Here is a 23,643-nt window from a genome sequence, read left to right as displayed (position 1 = left end):
ATTGGAGCTGAGGCAGCTTAGTTTCTATGCTAACTGTGAGTGCAATCTGGACTGGAGTTATGGACACTCTCTCTTTACCATGGCATATTTCAATGTTTTATATCCCTTAGCCTATTCCACATACCCTATTCCACAGTTTAACCTATTTAATACCTGTTTGTGTGTCTATTACTTTATTTCAAACATATGTATTTTTTATCAAATACAGTGTTCTTATTTCTGCCCTGTCTGCTGTTGTGCATTTTTTTCATCTATTTGGAATGATTGTCATTTTATTTAATTAAATTTAACTTTAAGAAATAAGATTTTTTTCAGTTACCACAACTTGCATTGATCTCTTCTTTCTCATAATTCTGCTCACACTCAGAGCTCCCCCCTTTAGCATTTAATTTTTTTCAAATTGTTTCTGATCTCTTTTTTTACACATTAGCTTGGTTTCACCAGCCAAGTTGTATAGTCTACCTGAAGGCTTGCTCCTTGTTTCTCTTACATTGTCCTCATACTCAGTGTCCTCCGTCTGGCATGCAGAGCTTTATAGAATGTTAGGTACTTCATGGAAGATGGATAAATATCTATTGAAGAAACCATAAACAAAATGAATGTGTTTTGTACCTTTTAGTCACTGTAAAAGATATCTAAATTATGTAATAATTTTCCTAAAAAGCACAATTTGGAAGATATTTATCCCCTATCATTTTTTTTTTTTTTTTTGTGATACACGGGCCTCTCACTGTTGTGGCCTCTCCCGTTGCGGAGCACAGGCTCCGGACGCACAGGATCAGCGGCCATGGCTCACGGGCCCAGCCGCTCCGCAGCATGTGGGATCTTCCCGGACCAGGGCACGAACCCGTGTCCCCTGCATCGGCAGGCGGACTCTCAACCACTGCGCCACCAGGGAAGCCCTATCCCCTATCATTTTAAGTTTTTAGCACAAGTTATTCTTATCCCATTGTATTTACAAAGTAAAACTTCTTATAAGTGTAAATGTTAGAATGCTTTATATTGTTTCCTCAGGGTCATTGTTACTGTAATTGCATTTCTCATTGAAGTGATAGGGTTTTGGCAGCCTAATAATGAAAAAGAAGTTCTTAGACAATTTAGCAACAATCTGAGGGAATGAGGGAATATGTGTAAAATATGCACGTCAAAAGCATCTCATGATGATTTTATTGTTTCTTCCCCCCCCCCCCCCCCCCCCCCCCGTACCTCTTGGGCTTACTTAGGTCTGTTTACTAGGATTATTTTAGGCAAATTTAAGGAAGGGTATTTTTGGTGATGATAATAGGATTATGTAGATATTTCTGTGAATTGCTTGTTCTCAGGCAAGGTAAATCTCAGGTGAGAAGCCACCTGGACTCTGGGAAAACTTAGGATACAGAATGGGGAAAGTAGTTCTTGGGAGGTACAGCTTTTGTTTGCTGTGCTTTTGGGGATGGGGTCAGTAGTTTTAAAAACCATTATGATGTGAAGCTCTGCAATGTTGATGAGTCAAAAATGAATTTCTAGTTTTATACAGTTATTTATATTAAGTATATAATTAAAATGCTCTTTAATTTTTTTTACTATTTAGTTACTTTTTTGTCACATGCATGAGTATATCATCAAATTCAGATAGTAGGCTTGAGACAAATTCATGTCTCAAGTATATCATTTTGAGAAAGAATTATGCTTTTTTTTTTGGAAGAGGGTAGCTGATGTAATAGTTCAAACATGAGAATGTTGTGGATGTTAAGTAAACACAATAAAGACATACTCTGGATAAGTTTAGAAAGAGAGAGTTATGTTTTGCGAAAATATGATAGGAACATAGATCATCCAATTTGGACAACTCTGAAATATCAAAAATTTCTCAATGTAAAAGTAATTTAACTATGAATCTAAAATTCTGAAAAAAATGTAGCAAAAACAAAAACTGAGAAACTAAAGACCAAAAAACCCATAATTGCTTCTTGCTAAAGAAATTATTGTTTGCATTTTGGGATATTTCCTTTGAATCTCTTTTCTTATATAATTAGTTTTTATACATAATTATAATCATAGTATATGCATGTTATTTCATTTTTTCTATGCAGTTTTTATAATCCTTATTTTAATTGATTAATTTTGAAGTAGTATCAGTTCATCCTTCTTTGGCATTTATGTTGAATATGTAAGTGATGTACAGGGTGTTCATGTTTTGAGACAGATGTTTAGCGATTTGTTCTCAATCTTGGGTGCTTGAGGTATATCTCAGTGGAGATGTCAAGCAGTATGAGTTAGTGATTAAGAATCAGACTGCTGAAGTTAAAATCCTTTCTTCCACTTATTAGCCATGTGACTTCGGGCAAGTAACTTAATTTCTACACCTTTATTCTCTCTTGTATAACGTGGGAATAATGATAGTGTGCACCATAAATGTTTTTGGTAAGGATTATTGAGTCAGTTCTTGTGCTCTGAATCTGTCTTTTAGTCAATATTTTACTAGATTTCCAGTTCCTTTAATGTCATACCTAAGTATAATGAATAATGTTAGATGATAAATGTTGCAGGAGAGGGAAAAAAGAAGGCCTTTAACCCTCCAAACTGTATATTTGATGGTGGAATATTAAGTATTGGAAACAGATTGGTAATGGTTGGCATGGGTAGTAGATGGATGGGTGACTAGATAATGTGGCCTGTGTTGATCTTTTTAGCTCCCCTCAAATCATTGTAGTTCACTTGATGTAGTGGGGAGCAATGCAAGAGGAATTAAAATTTCAGCATTTTAGTTCTGCTTCTTTCTGATTTTTGTTAACAGTAGAATCTTGAGAAGTCCCTTAGCTGCTTTGAATTTGTTTTCTCATCTATGGATATAACATTTTACCTGTCTCTCTCAGAGATGTCTTTATGATTAAATAAGATATTCTGTAAAAGTGAGGTGAAGATGATAAAGCACTATATATAAAAGTAAACTTTTTATTAATTTAAAAAGACTAAAGCTGAGAGAAGGCAGATAGAGATCTTGATACAGTATTACGTCCAGTCAGTCTTTAATAAAGGATAGCTTCTAGTGCTGTTTGAGAGGACATCTACCTTTATGTGTAAGGCTAGCCCTGATTACTGTTTAGGTTATTAAATAGTTTATGAATATATTGTTGATATTTACTTTTTTTTTCCCCCTTTCTGCTTGTGTTTCAGACTCCTGGGAGAGTTGGCTCTCAAGGTTCTGATTTAGATTCATCATCAGCTCCTATAAACACAGTGGATGTCAATAATGAAAGCTCTTCAGAGGTATGAAAATAATAATTTGGCAATAAATATTGTTTTATTTAAGGAAAAATCACAGATATATGGAGTAACAATTGATAATTTTAACTTTTGTAGGGAAAGGTCTCATAAATCTTTCTTACAAATTGGAATGCAATTCTTGAATCTCACTTGTAGATAGATAATAGTGCTTAGTTGTGAGACTGTGAAAGTGTATATTAAGACTGAAAAATAATATTGACAATTTATCTTTAATGTTAAAATCATCTCAACTTAATGAAGATTTAAAAATCTGTTTGTAAAGAATTACCAGTTAATTAGTATCTACTTATGTGTTTGTACTGCCATGAACGACTAAGCTAATGAAGAATTAGATGAACTATAACATTTATACATTATTTGTTGTCTTCATTTATGACTTTGTAAGAACTTCTATGTTTGATAGCTTATTAAAAATTAATGGAGAAAGTAAATAAGTCTAAAAAAGAAATAACTCAAATTTTTTGAGGTCAGCCTTAGAAGTTGCTACATTACTATCATTATTTTTATTTTATTTTTTTTGCGGTACGCGGGCCTCTCACTGTTGTGGCCTCTCCCGCTGCGGAGCACAGGCTCTGGACCCGCAGACTCAGCAGCCATGGCTCACGGGCCCAGCCGCTCCGCGGCATGTGGGATCTTCCCGGACCGGGGCACGAACCCATGTCCCCTGCATCGGCAGGCTGACTCTCAACCATTGCGCCACCAGGGAAGCCCTACTATCATTATTTTTAACAAATAATATATACTCATTATAGAAAAAGGAGATAAGGTAAGAGAACATAAAAACCACCCATAACGCTGCCCCTAAGAGATCAACACACTCACATTTCTGCTCTGACACTTTTTGTCAATTGCCCCTTTCTCGGCCCAGCTGTACCACCTACCCAGTCCCCTTTTCCCTATTCTTTCCCATCTCTTGGTTGGTGAGTCTATTATGTGTATGTTTCTGGGTATTTCTCTATCCATTCATTTCTCTGTTTTGTCTCTTTTTGACCATCTGTCTTCACGTATATGTATGTTAACCATAACAAGATCGAACAAGACTGTGAGAGTGAGAAGAACAGTATCAGTTGAACTTTATTAAGAGCAAGTTTAAGGAAATATCTTTAGGGAAAACATTCCAAACGGTATTTATGATATGATGAGCTCAGAGAACTAGGTTGTAACCCTGGAGAGGAATTTAGTATTAATTGTTGACCTCATTTAGACCAAAAACAACAAAAAAAATCTCCAGTGGGTAAATGAGCAGTGCCTGATAATCCTGCTATATTTTCTTATTAGGCTCCCTTTTCTACTCTCTGTGATAGTTGTACTCTCTGCTTTGTCCTCAAACCTTCCATGTGTCTTACCTTAGTCCCGCCTTCTCACCGTCACCTTCTATACCATTGAGAAAAGATGAATGTTCTCATTTTGCCCCTAAAACTATACTTGCACCTGTATTCTCTTTATTACTTTAGTACACGGAAGACAGGTCTCTTTTCCTATCAGATTTCAGTCCTTTCCCTTGTGCTCTGGATTCCATTCTCTCTTCCATTCTCATCTTATCATCTCTCCCTCATGCAACTTTGGTTTTTACGTATGCCACAGATTATTCCCTTCAGCATACAAATACTGCTCTAGAGGTGCCATTAACCTGGGACTCCCTTAAATTAAGTTCGGTACTTGAAATTTTGCACATTACCCACTAGTGTAAATTTCTAACCTAATTGAGGGCTATTGGTGATTATGAATTCTCAGGGGGTATTGTTTTTTCCATATGCCCAGTGTTAAGGTATTGACTTGTTAAGGTCTCAGTTGATATCTCTCCCCACCTCTCTCAATTTCTCTTTTTCTTGCTTAATCTTCCCTTTTACCCTGATGTTGGCTTCCCACTTTGAACAAATTCTAGGTTTTAACATTGTGCCCTTAGCATCCATCTAAATGGGAATTTGAAATATCATGGTCTCCAGGATTTAAAAAAAATGGTCAGAAATAAAGCAGTACCTTGCTTTAGTGCTCATTTATATCATATTTTATATATTATGTATAATAATATATATAATAGTATTTTAGTCAGTTATAGGCTATTATAACAAAAGCACTGAGAGGCTTAAACAGCAAACATTTATTTCTCACAGTTCTGGAGGCTGGGATGTTCAACATCAAGGATTTGGCAGATTCTGTGTCTGGTGGGGGCTTCCTTTCTGGTTTGTAGATGGCTGTCCTCACATGGCAGAAGGGGCAAGAGAGCTCTCTGGGGTCTCTTTTATTATATAAAGGTACCAATCCCATTCATTAGGGCTCCACCCTCATGACTTAATCATCTCCCAAAGGCCCCATCACATTGGAGGTTAAGATTTCAACATATGAATTTTGAGGGTACATAGACATTCAGTCTGTAACAAATATATAATCTGTATAATACATAATGTAATAAGTGATATCATATCATTTGTCTCATCAGGACAGTTGTGCAGACTATTTAGTATATTGTATTGCAGAAGCAAATTCTTTGTTCACTCTATCCATTTCTAATCTGGCTTCCATCCTTAGTACCCACTGAAACGCACTAATGACCAGCATATTACCAAATCAGGTCTTCATTTTCCTAATCATTTGGCTAGGGAGAGCAGACTTTTCTTGGAGCTTTTTTGGTAGGTGTCCACTGAAGTTTCCAGGTAGCTGGCTTCTCCAGCAGCCAGTCCAGAATATATGAGACGGAAAGAAAACCCAGAGTACTCACCACTCTCTCAGTCCTTGGCTCCTGAGATCCTCAGCTGGTCTGCCTTCTTCTCTTTACCTTTCAGAGTTTTCTTTTTGTTTTGTTTTATATATAAAGCCTCTGGATTTCAGCTGTACTTAGCAGGAAGAACAGAGAAGTATATCTGTTCCATTTTGTCTGGAACTGGAAATCCAACCATTTTGAAAATTAGAGTATTTATCTTTATATTAAGGAATTATAAGAGTTCTTTATCCTTTGTCAATGTTTTGATTGCCTCCTATTCATCTGATTAGTGAGGGAAGGATTCCTGTCCTAGGCTTATGGGAATAGCTAAACACATAATTAGACAAATGAGACAAATGAGATCAACAGCAGTTTATTAGTCACATATACTCACAGCCCAGAGATGGAGGACACGGTGTGCCATGCAGGGCCGCATGAGGATTGCACTTGGGAACAAAATGAACAACCAGGGATTGTTCAGAGGCAGGCATTGTAGTATCAGGAAAGTAAGGTGCCCCCTGGTTTCTAAAGGAGATGTGATTGGCTTGCTTGAATAATTCCAGGGGCCGGCAGAGAACCTTCTCAGGGATAAGCAGGCCCTGTGCTTGCTGCCTGTGAAGAGGAGGGCTGTTTGGCTAGAACTCCTTATCTGTGAGAGCAGGGTGGGGAGGGGAACTTGCAGTTAGGCCATTTGAAGCCCTCCCAGTTTCACCAGTTGTTAAGGCAACACAAAGTATTGGGCCTTAATTTTAGCCCTTACACCACAATCAGAAATATGTGATGTGTATATTTTTTCTCAGTCTGTGGCTTATTTTTCATTTTGTTAATGTTGTCTTTCAAAGAGAAGAAGTTTTAAATTTTGGTGAAGTACAGTTTGTCAGCCTTTTCTTTTATGATTTTTGCTTTTTGGGTACTACGAAGTTTTTTGCCTACCCCAAGGTTGCAAAACTTCCTCCTATGCTTACTTCTGATTAAAAAAAAAACAAAAAAATCAAGCTACAAGCATATATTGTACAACACAGAGAACATAGCCAATATTTTATAATAACTATAAATGGAATATAACCTTTAAAAATTGTGAATCACTATATTGTAAACTGTAACTTACATATATTGTACATCCACTATACTTCAATTTAAAAAAAAGATGGAAGGATTAAAAAAATTAAAAAAATCATTTTAGCATGTACATTTAAATGTATGATTTATTTTAAATTATTGTATATGGTATGAGATAGCGGTTGACGTTCATTTTTTCCATGTGAATATGGAAACATTTTTCCATATGCTTGTTGCAGTACCATTTGCTGAAAATATTACCATTTCCCAATGAATTAAATTTTCACTTTTGTGAGAAATCAATTGACCTTATATATGTGGTTATATTTTTTTATGTTCTTTGATCCAGGCATAATGAACTGATTTTAAGGTGTGCCAAGTTTTTTCTTACCTTTGAACTTTTGTATATGCTGATCTCTGTGCCTTACCTAGTTTTGCTATTTCTTTTTTCTTGGTTAACATCTGATTATCCTTCAAGTCTCATCACAGATAATTTTTCCAATAAACTTTCCTGACTCACATGTTGGATAGATGCTTCTTCCACATGCTTCTGTGGAAAAGAATTCCCTATCCTTTTGGTAATGATTATTAGTCTGAGATTCATTTATCTATCAAATATTTATTGTCACCAGACACTGTTCTGGATGCTGGAGGTATGGCACTGAGTGAAATAGTAAAAAATCTTTATGCTGGTGACATTTATTTTTAATTTATTTATTTAATTTATTTTATTTTTGGCTGTGTTGGGTCTTTGTTGCTGCACGCGGACTTTCTCTAGTTGTGGTGCGGGGGCTTCTCCTTGCAGTGGCTTCTCTTGAGCGCAGGCTCTAGGCATGCGGGCTTCAGTAGTTGTGGCATGTGGGCTCACATGCCACAACTACTGAAGTTGCCTCTGAGCAGGGGGTAACTCAGAAAGAACTGAATGAAGTGAGAAATCATGTTGATTTCGGGAGCAAGCATGTTGCAGGCATGTGGAACAAGTCTCTGAGGTGGGAGCATGCCTGGCATATTGAAAAAGCATCCAGGAGGCTAGTGTGGCTCCAGCACAGTGAATGGGGGGCCATTAGGTTATTGAGGTAATCAGGCCCACCTCATGTAGGGCCTTATAGGCTTTTGCACAGACTTTAGTGTTTTACTCTTGGTGAGATAGGAAGTCATTGGAGAGTTTGGATCAGGGAAAGGACAAAATTTATCTATATTTTTGTAGGATCACTCTAGCTGCTGTGTGCAAAATAAAGCTGTTAATGGGGTAAGAATAGAAGCAGAGAGACTGTTAGCAGGCTTTTACAGTGATCCATGTACACCATGAGGGTGGCTTGGATCAGGGCAGTTGTGGAGACCCTGAGGTTCTAAACACATTTTGAAGGTAGTTCTAGTAGGATTTTCTGATTAGTGGGGTATTTTCTTTTATAGCTGTTTCAAGAAGCATGCAAGCTTATTGAGGATGGGGTCTTTGCTTTATTTTACCATTGCATTCTTAACAACATAGCATAATGACATAGTAATCACACTCAGTAAATACTTTTTAAAAAAATTATTCCTTCCTTCCTTCCTTCCTCCCTCCCTTCCTCCCTCCCTTCCATCTTTAGTTGCAGTATGCGGACTTCTTAGTTGTGGCATACGTGCGGGATCTAGTTCCCTGACCAGGGATTGAACTTGGGCCCCCTGCATTGGGAGCACGGAGTCTTACCGACTGGACCAGCGGGGAAGTCCCAATACTTTTTGAACGTATGACTGAATGATGATATGTGGAAACTTAAAGTGAAGAAATGAGTAAAGAGGCAGGCAGCATAAAGATATTGTGGTAAAAAACAATGCAACAGTACGTTAAAAAAAAATATTATTCTGTAGTTTTTTTTTTTTTGTTTTTTTTTTTTTCCAGTACGTGGGCTCTCACTGTTGTGGCCTCTCCCGTTGCGGAGCACAGGCTCCGGACACGCAGGCTCAGCGGCCATGGCTCACGGGCCCAGCCGCTCCGCGGCATGTGGGATCTTCCCAGACAGGGGCACAAACCCGTGTCCCCTGCATCGGCAGGCGGACTCTCAACCACTGCGCAACCAGGGAAGCCCTATTATTCTGTAGTTTTAATACTTGGGCCTGTGATTGCCTGGAAGACAACCCTTTCATCAGTAAAAAGAAAAAATAAGTGAATTCATGTTCCTCACTTTCATCCCCTGGCTAATCTCCTTAAAGGGTTGTTAACAAGAGGAACAATGATATTAATGATATTAATGATAGCTAACATATATTGAATGTTTTCTTTGTATCAGATGCTGTGATAAGGACTTAGTATGTATTATTTAATTCTCACGAGACCCCCTCCCCCATATGGAGTAGGTGTTACTGTTACCTCATTTAACAGATGAGGAAATTGAAGGTAATATAAGCTACTAAGAGTGGTGTGGATCCAGGATTCAAGCCCAAGACTAGCTCTTAACTGCTACCCTGTCTTGCCTCTTACTTTGGAACCTTGTTTGTAGTCTTCCTCTTCCTTGCTACGATCCTAACGTACATCAAGGAACTCAAGGAACATCTTAGCCTCCCAGTTCTTAATGTTATCAGTGCCAATGATCTTTATTACTTTTCTTTTCTAATTACTCAAGCCCATGGCAGTACCTTCCATCTTCTTATCAGGCAGAATAATTTTACCTGACATGTTAAAATCATATCTCTGTGTTCCTTACCTCAACTCACTATCCTCTCAAAAACTTTCATAGTCTCACTACTTACCTTCTTTGGCCTTGCTGATTATTTTAGATTTTTAATTTTAATTTTTTCTTCTAGTCTGTCAACCTTTCTTCGCTTCGTTTCCTTTACTCTCTAACCATACATCTAATGACAGTTAATACTTGTTGAGCACTTATAATGTCTCAGGCACTGTACTAAGCATTTTATACACTGCACAATAACTCTAGACAAATAGGTGCTAATATTAGTCCCATTTTATAGGTGAGGAAACTGACATTTAGCAGGGTAAAGTGAATTTTTTAAAGTCATATAGTCAGTATTGGTTGAGACTCAAACCCACATCTATTTCTGACACCAAAACTCATGACGTTATAACCTTTGTAACCTATTGTCCTTCACCACTGTCTTCATTTAATTTACTTTCTCCCTGATACTCTGAACTCCTTTATTCTCTTATCCTTTTACTGTTCCTATCTGACAAAACCCCAAACCATAGATCAGTGTAACAGCCCACATTTTAAAATACATATATTGTTAGGTATGGGGAATTTGGGAGATTGTTTTAAAATGATTTTATTTGGCTCATAAAATTAGAAGGAAGGGTAACCTACTGGGAATTATGGGTATGGGCAAGAATGGGATCTTAGGCTAGTGGAATATGGTGAAGACTAAAAATTGCTTTCATTATAACAACTTTTTTGTTGAGAACATCATCTACAAAAAAGTATTTGTTAAAACTGCCAGTCATTTCTTGATCTAAAATAAAAGCTACCTTGCCAATACTAGCTCTTAAATGAGTAAGGACAAATTATCATAAACAAAAAGAATAGTAATATTCCAACTAAAGCAACTGGTTACTCAATAAAATTGACCAATGGGAATCTATAGCATAAGGATGGAAACTAATTTCAGAGTTCTAATTTGGATAGGTCTTTCACCTTTTGTACAGTTACTACTTGAAAATTTCCCTTCCATATACTAAAAAGAAATATACTATTATTTTCCTGTTATGTCTATTTTCATTGTTTCTATTTTGTTTCATAAATAACTTTTTGTATATATCCTCCTAAAAGTTGTTATTTCACAGGGTTTCATCTGCCCATTATGTATGAAAAGATGTATAACTGCTATTGATTTGTCGGAGCATTACCAGAAAGTGCACGCTGAAAATGAGACAAGAGGACAGGAACTTCTTCTTAATGACTCCAGTGTTACTGTGGGTCCTGAATATTTTGTTTTAGCAGCTTGGTTTTGGGTTGCTCAAAATAGCTTTGTTTTTCCTTGCCTCAGTGTTGCTTAACTTTTTCTGCTATAAGGGAATGTGGATTGCTTTAATTATGCATGCTCTAAGAAGGTTTAATAAGGAAAAGAGGCTCTTGGGAAGTTGGCTGTTCTTACTGTTTGCAGCAGTCTTTTTGTGAATCTGTAAACATATATAAAAGTTTAAGTTTATATTTTTGCATAAAATTTGCCATGAAATTTGAAATATAAAGTGAATGTTTTTTATTTCAACATTTGTAAGTTATATCTTTATTATGTAGTTAATGTTTTATTAATGAATGTTTTAAAATGCTTTAGGTTAAGATGCTTTACTCTTACACAGAAAGAGGACTTTGCATGTCAACTGTTACTGTCTTTATTTGGAAAAATATACAGCATTAGAATCTGGATCTACGACTGTTTCAGTCTTTGTTTTGATTGCCCAGACCTGTTGGAAGTGACAGAATGATATACACCTGTTATTAATCATGGGTCACCCAAATGTTCTCTGTAGTGTGTGAGGCTGGTGTATACAGAAGGCTGGGAGTGGGAGCGAGTGAGGGGAAGTGTTGCCCATTTTTAATCTGGAAAAAATTTCTCAGATGATATATCTCCTTTCTTGGAAAACTACTACAGTATTCTAAAAACAAAGGGAGACATAGCTTTTTAAAAAATTCTTTTGCAAATCTTTTAAAAGAATGAAACTTTTTTTACCATGAAAGACAAAAAAATCAGACTTACTCTTTCCTATGAATTAATGATGTATAAGAAAACGATCTGACCAAACTTTCACTTATTTAACATTAATAGAGTACCTCTTATGTGCCAGGTATTTTGGTAGGTACAGGAAATAAAAAGGTAAATAAGATATGGTCTCTATGCCAGGAAGTTTTTCTGATAGATATTTGCAAAAAGAGTACAATGTCTGATTCAGCTTGAGGGGAACTGCAGAAGAACTTGAAGAGGGGAACAATTAAACCAGACATTCTCTAGGGTGGTGGGGAAATGAGTGCAAATAGGACACCAGTTAAACTACGGAGGCAGTGTGAGCAAAGATAGAGGCATAAAAGATTCTTGGAACTCTGCTTAGCATTTTACCAGTTGTTTTTCTTACAGAACATATGGGTCAACTTTTCTTTATGGGTTAGCCAAAATCAAAAGTGACTATCTTACCTACCTGTCACTTAAATAAGAACTTTCCTTTTAACTGAAAGGACACTTGGTACAATAGGATATCATAAGTATCAAGTTAACCTGAGTTCTTAGCTATGGTGGATCTGAGAAAGGATTACAGATAACTGAAAACTAACAGTAAGGAATTTAATCTTAAGTCAGCACTATGTGTGTGTGTGTGTATGTGAGAGAGAGAGAGAGAGAGAGAGAGAGAGAGAGAGAAGGTGAGATATTTGGAATGATTAAGGGAAATAAAATGTAGCTGGCTATTTTGGTGTATTATTTTTTGCTGTTTTACTGTTTGTAAGTTATCTATCTAGCAACCTTAATTCCCTTGAAGATAGTTTAGAAAAAATAGAGGAGTCTCTTAATATCCAGAATTAGTATCACAAAGCCCATGAACTAAAGGTCATGTACTCTATTCATGGGACATCCCTCAGATATTCATTCTGAGCTTATTTTACTTTTTTTTTTAAAAAAATATTTATTTTTATTTTTGGCCGCGTTGGGTCTTAGTTGCGGCACGTGGCATGCGGGATCTTTCGCTGCAGCGTGCACGCTCAGTAGTTGTGGCGCGCAGGCTCCAGAGCGCATGAGCTCTGTAGTTGTGGCATGCGGGCTTAGTTGCTCCATGGCATGTGTTCCCTGCCCAGGGATCGAACCGCATCCCCTGCATTGGAAGGTGGATTCTTAACCACTGGACCACCAGGGAAGTCCCTTTACTTTTATTTTAAATGAGTGATGTGGTTTAATAAACTTTTTTTCCCTTAATCTGTCTTTCCTATCCATATCAGGCAAGTGCTGCTAGAAATAGCATAGGAATAATTTTTAGAAATGATTGTTGAAAGACAAAACAGGGTGTAAGAAAAACTATAGAATGTGGGTACAGGAATTAGAGACTTGCCAGAATTAATAGAGTGGAAGACACTCATTCAGTGATTAATATTTATGCTTCTGGGACATTAAGCAAAGGTTTAATATCATCTTTTTAAGTAGGTGAGGAAGTGCATATATGTATTTTAGAATTATTTTCATCAGAAATGTCCCAAAATTGAAGTTTTATTTAAACATGCAAGCTCTAATCACATGGAAAAGTTACTTAGGTGGAATATTTCTAAATATGTATTACTGAATTTCTAAAATTTCTCTTTAGGGATGAATCAGTTCTTTCTGGAGTATTAACCTGGTGATGTTTAGAAGCTTTAAGAAAGTATGGCATACCCTAATGGGATCATTAGCTTTTTGGCGTCCTTGGGTATCTGGAGCCAAAACCTGGAAGTAAAGACAGTGGTCAAAAAGCCAAAGTTTTGAAGATTAAATAGCATAATTGGGATGTGGATTTCCTGAGGAACACTGTAATTTGCCTTCTAGTTACTAGCAGAAGCTGAGACACGAAAGAGAAATGACAAGCTAAATATTATAGGGGTTTATGTGCTGTTGCACTAAAAGCATGTTAACTAGTGTGGTACAGCAGTTACTGGGCAGAAGTTATAAGAATACCAAATAGAGCTTAATATAGAGCCATTATGAAATATGATGGTAGATAATAGATGGCTTTGAAAAAAGATAATACCAAGTAGATTAAAACACAGGCTGGGGGCATTCATTCATTCAGAAGACAGTGCTGAGCATCACATATCTGGATCCTAATGGCATTATTCTGATGTCCAAAGGCGCATCCTCAGTACTACTGTCTTTGCTTACTTTAGGAGTTTCATAAGACATCATTGCATTCATTCACCTGTAGTGCCCCTGCCCTTCACTCTGGCTCTGTGATCAGAACATACCTCTGTTTCCCAAATGCAGCATGACTGTGTTTCATACCTTTTCCTATATCTTTGTTCATGCTCCTCCATGTGCTTAGAATGCCTTTATTTCTGACAAGTAAATTCCTATTCAGTACCTAATTCCAGTGTCTCATATAGACATATTTCTACATATATGTATATACACACATACATAATATGTATGTGTTTGTGTGTGTGTGTGTGTGTGTGTTTAGTTTTTGGAAAGCATTAACTGCTGCTGCAGGCAGATTTGGATATTCCTCTTGTGTTCCTGTAGTTCTTTAAATATATCAATACTTCTGTTATACCATTGTCTGGTAATGTTATGTTCATTGAGCCTTGATTCTGCCATATGATGTGCATAAATGATGTGAAGGTATGTTATTTGTATAGCACCCAACAAAGGAGCAGAAGTTATTTGTTTATTCTTAGTTTTTATGTGTCCGGAGTACTTATTACTTAGCTCAGTCTATCCTTTGGAAGGTTTTATAATCTGCAAGCTGTTAAAGCTCTTCTGTTTTTTTGCCAAATTCTGCCCGCCAGGTTCATTCATATTTCATTAAATAAGTACACTCTGTAGAAAGTATATGGTATGTTCAAAATACTGCACTAGCCATTAGGGAAATGTAGATTAAAAGCTTCATTGTGTTGTGCATTATAGTGGATGTAGAAACTTGACAAACTGATGATGAGAATGCTGGAGGAAAAAAGCAATATATGCAAAGGCGTAAAAATGTGAGATACTGTGGTGTGTTCAGGGAAACATAGGTGCTTCAGTATAGTTGAAGCATGTTATATAGAGTAAGGAATGTCCAGAGATCAGATTGGTTAGGTCATTGGGGAACTATACCTGCAGGACCTTGTATGCCATAACTATATAATAATTCTGGGATTATTTATAAGTTTTTAATATTTTATGGGACTATATATTAATTTTAAGCTTTTATAGTGTTAATCTTAAGTTAGCAAGGAATTTATTGATGAAAATACTTCTCAACCATTGTAGATACTCTGTGGTAATTATGAGTTATTTATATTACCTTTTTTCTCAATGATCAGAGTGCTTCATGTTCTTAATATTTTGGTTATTCCTGTGCAGTAGATTGGAGCAGATATCGTTTTACTGAGGGAGATATCTAGAGAGATGGAGGATATGATGGCAAGTCTTCTCAACTAGACTTCTAGATTAGAACTAACTTCTCAGATTAGAATTCTATACTCTAGCCATTAATTTATTCAACCTAAAAGATGGTTGTAAGGGTTTTAAAAAACATTTTGTAAACTGCAACCAGGATAGGCAGTGATGTACCTTTGCACAGTACCAGAATTTGGGCTTAACACTGTAAATTACAATTTACCTGTTGGTATGAATAATACATATGACTGTATTTAATAACATACAAATGGTTATTTTGCAATACTAAATACTATTTTGAAACCTTTTTCTGTAGGGTTTCATATGTCCGCAGTGTATGAAATCTCTTGGATCCGCTGATGAACTTTTCAAACACTATGAGGCAGTCCACGATGCTGGTAATGATTCGAGTCATGGAGGAGAAGCTCTGGCTCTGAAGCGGTACAGTATAATAGTTTTGAAGTGTAATGTAGTGAATGCATGTGATATCATTGTTTTATCATGAATACTTAGTTTTCGAAAAGAGTAGTGTTTTTATATTATTTAATTTAAATCTATTTTCTTTTAGCATAGCCTTCATCTTTTATTGTTATAACCAATCCTATCCTTGACCAAAAACTATCTATACCAGCATCTACAATATGGTTCACTGGTTTATATTTTTAATAAAGATTGTGATTTTTTAAAAGGTTAAATTTGATTTAGCAATTCTGCTTAATAAAGAATGATATGCTTTGTTTAGAAGATTTTACAGTAAGTTGTTAAAATAATGAATTTAGCAAAGAATTAAATTGAATAATTATTAAAAAAACATTTTTTTTGTAATCACCAGTATAACAGCAAGCACACATAACACATTCTACTTCTTGACAATTTTGCCTGACCATTTTAAGAATTAAACTAAAATATAATTAATTAGAACAGCATTCAACAGTATGACTTTGCTTTTCTTCTTCTACTGGTAAGGACTCTTGTCTTATATTCCCACTAAGGAAGAAAACTTGATTTTATTCTACTTATAAAAAATTGTTTTTCATGTTTTTCTTTAAAAAAAAAAGCCTCTTAGTTGGTTAATATGCTATAGCATAAAGGACACCACATTAAGGAAAAGTATTATGACCACATTTTGGTTGATAGATACGTAGAACTATAAAATATGGTTGTTTTAATTTATTAAAATATGTGGGAAAACCAGAGCTTTTGGGAAATATGAATCTTCCCTTTTACATGACTATTAGTGCTCTTTAGGATTTTAATGTATGAGTCAATAATTTTGGGTACTGTTCTTTTGTCATTTGTTAGGAGATAGATATAAAATATATACTTATATATAAATGTTTATATATTTAGTGTCAGTTTAACAGAGTTGCTTTCTCAGCTGTGAATTAGTGCCGAATACATGAACTTTCAACATAAAAAGATCCATAGTCTACCTGTGTTCTTGCTTCTTAACTTTTCATCCAATGTTTAGCTCACTAAAACCTGGTTTTTGCCCTATGATTCTCCTGAAAATACTTCTTCAAAGGTCAACGGTAAAAAAAAACCTGGATTATTTTCAGTTTTTATTTTACTTGACCTCTGTTTTGGTTATCTATATAACTGTGTAACAGTCCACTCCAAACCTAGTGGTTTAAAACTGTAACTCTGTATTACTTCTCATGATTCTTTGATTTGACTGGATGGTTCTGCTTTAAGTTATGTAGAGTTGAGTGCTGGGAAGGCCAGAAGGTCCAAAATGACCTCACATTCACGGCTGGGAGATGATGCTGGATGCTGGCTGTCAGCTCAGCTGGGGCTGTATATCAGGGGACTCAGTTTTCCTTCATGTAGGCCTCTCTATGCTGCTGCTTGGACTTACAGGCCAGCAATTGGGTTCTAATAAAGAGCATTACAAGAGGAAAGAAACAGAAGCTGCCAGTTATCTTAAGGCCTGGCTTCAAAAGTTTCAGAGTGTCACTTCTGCCATATTTTATTGGTCATAGTAGCTACAGGAGTGCTCAGGAAACTGAGGGCCAGCTCAGATTGAAGAGGCCAAGAAGTAAGCTCTATCTTTCAGTGGAGGAGTGGCTTCTGTGTATACGAAGGGAAGAACTTGATGGCAGCCATCTTTGTAGACTATTTATTACAATCTCTGCACAATTTGGTTCTTTTGGCTCTCTTTCCTTCTACTCTTCTGAGACAGCACATCATTGTGATAATTCTTTCTTGATCTGTTTAATGTACTCCCTTCCTCTATATAATGTACTTGGGGTAATATCCATATCCATGACTTCCTCCTAAACTACATCTCCAACCTAGAATTATCTCCCAAGTTGCCTACTAGGTATCTTCTCTTAGATGTTCCAAAGGAACATCTCCCTGTTGACATTTGTAAACAGGGTTCATTATATTTCCTTCTAAACCTTTTCCTTACCTACTGTTACATCTTCTGGTTAATGGCAACATTATCTTTCCACCAAGTTACTAAAGCCAGAAAATTGGATATGCTCATTTTTACACACTTACCCTCCCCTATTTGATCTGTCACAAAGTTTAGTTAATTCTATCTCCTTAAAAGCTCTTATAACCCTTTTTTTTTTTTTTTTTTTTTTTTTTTTGCGGTACGCGGGCCTCTCACTGTTGTGGCCTCTCCCGTTGCGGAGCACAGGCTCCGGACGCGCAGGCTCAGCGGCCATGGCTCACAGGCCCAGCCGCTCCGCGGTATGTGGGATCCTCCCAGACCGGGGCACAAACCTTTGTCCCCCGCATCGGCAGGTGGACTCTCAACCACTGCGCCACCAGGGAAGCCCCTCTTATAACCTTTTTTTATCTTCCCTGCTACGGCTTAGTTTAGGCTTCATCATCTCTCACTCAAAAATATTTTTCAGTATTTATAGTTAGCTCTCTCCCTATGTATTGTACCTCTCTACTTAACTCTCCATGTTGCTGCCAGACTAGTATTCTTTTTCTTTTTTTAAAAAATAAATTTATTTATTTTATTTTTGGCTGCATTGCGTCTTCGTTGTTGCATGTGGGCTTTCTCTAGTTTCAGTGAGCAGAGGCTACTCTTCGTTTTGGTGCGCGGGCTTCTCATTGCAGTGGCTTCTCTTGTTGTGGAGCACGGACTCTAGGCGCATGGGCTTCAGTAGTTGTGGCATGCAGTCTCAGTAGTTGTGGCTCACGGGGTCTAGAGCGCAGGCTCAGTAGTTGTGGCGCACGGGCTTAGTTGCTCCACGGCATGTGGGATCTTCCCGGACTAGCGCTCGAACCCATGTACCCTGCATTGGCAGGCGGATTCCTAACTACTGTGCTACCAGGGAAGCCCCAGACTAGTATTCTTAAAATGGAAATTTGATTGCTTTATTCTGAATATTAACTTTCACTAGTTTCTCATTGTTTATGGAATAGTCAGTGTATACTTTTCCAGGTTTATTTGTTATTATATGTGTTCTTCCCATCTTCCTGTACCTCTCCAATTTCTTAAAATTACATCCTGCCCTTCTATAACATATTGGGTAGCATGTGACTATGGGCAAGATATGTCTTCTAGATCAAAGCCCACGTGACTTAGGTGGGTCATGAAACCTTTTTGTTTTAAAGCTCTACAGTTAACATATGACAAACTGAGAATTCCATCAACATCAATCATATATATGAAACGTGATGCATTAGTTTTCTTGGGTCCAGATTTTAAAATTAGATGTATGGATAGCATATGCAGAATACAAAATTCAAATGGTTCAAAAAATTATGTGGTATAAATTGACTCCTTGCCACCCTTTCCCCCTAGCCTCTTACTTATCATCAGTTTCTTGTGTATATTTACAGAGATAGTGTATGCATGTATACACATATGCTTATATCTGTGTATATATAAAGAAATATATAAATGTATGTAATTACATAAAAGAGAAGTTCTGCATTGTCCTATACCTTTTGTTTCTCTGTGTATCTTATGGATTGTTTCATATCAATGCAGGTAAAGCTATCTCATTCTTCTTAATGACTGCATGGAATTTTATCATTCTCCTGATCATAGCATTTAGGCTATTTCCAGTGTTTTGTAATTATAAATGTTGTGGTATATGTCCTTGTGGACATAACATTTGCACATGTTTGAATATATCTGGAAGATAAATTTCTAGAAATGGAATTTTTGGATAAAGTTTCCCTTTAAAATTTTGATTGATGTTTCCTAATTTTCTTTTGTAAATACCCTAGATTGCTTTGATATGTTACACGTTTCAAAAGATTTTCTTTGCTAGGCAAATTGCTTCAAAAATTTGTTAAGTGGCACTTTTTAAAAGATTAATTGGAGTAACTGAGCCCACCCAATTAGAAGTTGAATTGGAATTATCTTCCTTTATCTTCCTTGCAATTTCATTCAATTTAGTATTAGCCTTTCAAGAATATTGTTATTAATTCCTCTCTTCATCATTTTAGTTTATACATAGAGTTGGAAGATTAATAAAGAGTAGGGAAAACTTAAAACGTATATACACTTTTCTATACACATATTAAAACTAAGTGTTCCCTGTGTTCTTCTCATATTAAGACTAAGTTGGCAGGTGGTTTCTACAAGTTGGGTAAGTTCCTAGGGCCACATGGGAGAGAGGGAGGGGAGGGGAGACACACACACACACACACACACGAAGTAAAGAAAACTAATGAAAGTGTCATAAAAAGACAAATTTTAAGAGTCAACAAAAGAAACAGGAATCTATTATCCAGTTTTACTTTTGTATTCAGAGATTAATGACGTCACCTCAAAGTTTATCTCCATCATGAAGTGCTTGTAAGTAGAAGTGATCACTATCTTTATGCCTCTGTTTTTTTAAAAAATTAATTGATTTATTTTTGGCTGCATTGGGTTTTTGTTTCTGTGTGTGGGCTTTCTCTAGTTGCGGCGAGTGGTGGCTACTCTTTGTTGTGGTGTGCGGGCTTCTCATTGCGGTGGCTTCTCTTGATGTGGAGCATGGGCTCTAGGCGCTCGGGCTTCGGTAGTTGTGTCATGCGGGCTCAGTAGTTGTGGCTCGTGGGCTTTAGAGCACAGGGTCAGTAGTTGTGGCGCACGGGCTTAGTTGCTCCACAGCATGTGGGATCTTCCCGTACCAGGGATCGAACCCGTGTTCCCTGCATTGGCAGGTGGATTCTTAACCATTGCACTACCAGGGAAGTCCCTATGTCTCTGTTTTTATTTTTATCATAGAACTGATGGTCTGTTACTCTTCTTTCCATGTTTACTTGCCCCATTAAACTGAACAACTTGAGAGTCTGGCATAGACAAGTTCTGTTGAATAATGAAGTAATTCTTTACATATGAATGGCTACCAAAGGTAGAGGACTTATTTCTCCATCTTTCACATTTTTCTTTGTTGGCAATTTCCTTCTTTTTCTATTATTAACCATGTTTCACAGATGAAGCTGACTCTGTTATTTGTTCTCTACCCCCACTCCCATCCTAGAGAATAATTCTCGCACCAGTATGTCCCATTATCTTTTACTTTCTGATAACGCTTGTGCTGGTGTGGACTTGGTCTTCTGAAACATTAGAACTGATCCTGTTCTGTTCCCTTTGTACTAGAATCAGTTAACTTGAGTATTCCCAATCAGCTCAGTTCAGTTTTGTGTCTTCTACCATGGCAGCCATTGGAGTGGCGTGGAGGAAGGAGAGTCCCTTTTTCTGCTATTTATAATCCAACAGGGGAAGATATGTTCCTCATATCCACAAGAATAATCCTAAATGTGTTTTCTCATGGAATCTTTTTCCTGCATTAGGTCCTTGAGGTGTCTGCTCACCATTCTTTGTCAGACTGACAGAGAATTAGGTGAAGTGAACAGAATGTGAAGTTTTGACAGGAAAGAGCATTTCAGACTCAAGAAGCAGAAAGAAGCCAGAATTGTTAGAGCTAAAGTAATGAGGGTGAGAGTGGTAAGGCAGGGAGTAGATTGTGCAGATTTTATAGTCCTTGTTAATGAGTTTAGATTTTACACTACTGCAATAGGAATCTATTGATGCTTATTGCTGGTAAATTAATGGGAGATATTTTGCTTTGGGCTCAGGTTCTTGACAGTCAGTTTTATCATTTCCATGAGAAAATGTTCTTCCCTTTATAGACAATGTGCTTTAGGAATAAAATTATTTTCCCAAGGATTTTATATATATATGTATGCCACTATACATAAAATCTATAGTATTTTTTTAAGACTTGAGAAAATTAGAATACTAATATGCAGTCACTGGCCATGATTTGTTAAAGAACATTAACTATTAATTCCTTTTTTTTCAACTTATGTTTAGAGATGACATAACACTACTCAGACAAGAGGTCCAAGACCTACAGGCTTCACTTAAGGTAAGACTAAAAATGATTATACTTGTTTATTTTCAGTGTTTCAGATAAATAAAATCTTTTACAATTTACTAATTAAAAACTGTTTTCTTCTCTTAGGAGGAAAAATGGTACTCAGAAGAATTAAAGAAAGAATTAGAAAAATTTCAAGGGCTGCAGCAGCAAGTAATTGCTTTTAAATACTTGAAGTGTGTTATTAGTTGTTTATTTTCATTGTTGAAAATTAAGCATTATACTTTTTTGTAAACAGGTGGCCTGATATGAATAACTTCCTAATTTGTTTCTCTGTGTATTAGCCTACATGTATATCCTTTGTAGTACTAATGAATGCAAACCAATATAACTAATATGTGGGAAGGTCAGATGTAACTCCTTAAAGGTGCTCCATTAAGAATCATTTACCTATGGATTGTTTAAAACATTATTCTTATTTTCTGACAATATACCTAAATGGTTAAGAAATATAGGTTCAAACAGTAGTGAAGCTCTTCAAAGCATTTGTGTTTGTGACAAATTAGAAATCACTAAAATGTCTGTTAATAAGGACAGAACCATTAGTAGCTGCTTACAGTTTATATTAGTGGAGATTGTTTGAAAACTTGGGAAAACTGATGTATTAATGATGTTAAAAAACATTTGTGTCTTTGTACACACACAGGCACATATGTACTATACAACTTTACATAAAAATAATATATAGGGAAAAGAACAAGCAAATCATTGTGGTATCAAAAGTGGTTATTTTGAGGGATTTCACTTGATATCTTAGATTCTTTATATATATATATGTTCTTTATAGCTTAATGTATTTTCTAAACAATGTCTTAACCAATTATGATTTTTATACTAAAATTATTTTGACTTTTATACTAAACTTACATAAAGAATCATAGAATAATGAATTTTACCAAATACATATATAGTTTTCATTTATAAGAATAAAACTGACACCCTTTAACAATAGCTCTACTACTTTTATAGAGTAATTAGTGATCCCTGTGCACATTATCTTAGCACATTATGACTCCCAGTTGGTCTTTTTGTCTTTTCACCAAAAATTGTGATTTAGACTAGGAAAAAAACAAATAAATGGATAAAAAAGATATCAGTCTTATTACTGCTCAGCTTCTATAATTGAGGACGCATTAAAGAGGTTTTTAGTAATCCAAAATACTTATAGTTCACTTATGTGTGTTTTACATAGATGCCATTAACAATCATTCAAACATGAGCTGTATTATTTTCCGCACCTGAAAACACAGAGGAAATTGTTTACTATATTTGATACGGCTATTTTACATTTATAATATAAATTAAATACATTCCCACAGTGCAATTGCCTTGATAAGAAATTTACCTTTGGGGGAAAATGTATTTTAATTACTGATGATTATTAGCAATCAGTATGTCTAAATCCAATGTATAGGAAAATAAAAAGTCAGATGTACTATGAGATACCTTATGAAACTTTTTCAGGTATATGTAATTCTTTAGAATATGGGAATAATGACTAGGTGGTATATTATTTTATTCCTAATGCATGGGATAAATTAAACCTTATGGAATACATTCTTTATTTCGGCTCCTTTAAAGACAATTTATAATCTGGAATTAAAAATTTATGTTTTTAAAGCCAATTTTTTAGTAGTGTTAGTTTCATGGCATATTTCAGCTTATGAAAAGTTTTGACTATTATAGGATTGAATCTTGTCTGCTAACTTAAGTATTTGCTTTAGAATCTATTTTTATAATTGTGATAGTTTATGTTACTTATTACTGTATTTATGGAATTTAAGATGCCATCTTGGCAAGACTCATAAAAATTTAATATATGTTAACATAAAATAATTCTTAGAATCAGTGAGCTACAGTTACATCATTATTCCAGACTGCCTAGTCATACCTTAGAGATCTAGAAGAATGTGAGCAGGCCAAGATTTGATTTTCATCAAAATCTTGCTACTTACCTGACAGAATGTGGATTTCAGAGATTTTTTTCACATTGGCAATTGTAACAGTATTGTCTTTTCCTTTTAATGTATTTGTTTATGTTTTTTGTTTTCATTGAGGACTCTAAACCTGATGGATTAGTGACTGATTCATCAGCAGGTAACTTTACTTGAAGCTGTTAATTTTTCATTTTTCTTTTTCTTCTTTCTCATCCTTTCTTTCTTTTTCTGTGATGCTTGCTACATGAATTTTATTTTGTGATTATACTTTATGGCTTTAAAACAGTGAAGA

The 23,643-nt window shown here is 35.9% G+C and overlaps 1 protein-coding gene across 2 annotated transcripts in view; it reads left to right on the top strand.

Moving 5' to 3' along the window:
• Positions 1 to 23,643, top strand: part of EEA1 (early endosome antigen 1) — a 132,285-nt gene that overhangs the window by 31,994 nt on the left and 76,648 nt on the right. Inside the window, exons 2-7 of one of the 2 annotated variants that reach the window (XM_060025353.1) lie at positions 3,157 to 3,249; positions 10,803 to 10,931; positions 15,387 to 15,511; positions 21,351 to 21,405; positions 21,502 to 21,567; positions 23,472 to 23,511. In XM_060025353.1, the coding sequence (XP_059881336.1) occupies positions 3,157 to 3,249; positions 10,803 to 10,931; positions 15,387 to 15,511; positions 21,351 to 21,405; positions 21,502 to 21,567; positions 23,472 to 23,511 (508 nt within the window). The remainder of the gene's footprint in view (positions 1 to 3,156; positions 3,250 to 10,802; positions 10,932 to 15,386; positions 15,512 to 21,350; positions 21,406 to 21,501; positions 21,568 to 23,471; positions 23,512 to 23,643) is intronic. The other variant, XM_060025354.1, reaches the window with a different exon arrangement.

This window comes from Delphinus delphis, chromosome 11 (assembly GCF_949987515.2).
Source record: "Delphinus delphis chromosome 11, mDelDel1.2, whole genome shotgun sequence".
Lineage (NCBI taxonomy): Eukaryota > Metazoa > Chordata > Mammalia > Artiodactyla > Delphinidae > Delphinus > Delphinus delphis.
Note: the sequence above shows the minus strand (reverse complement) of the source record. Positions and strands in the feature narration are given on the sequence as shown.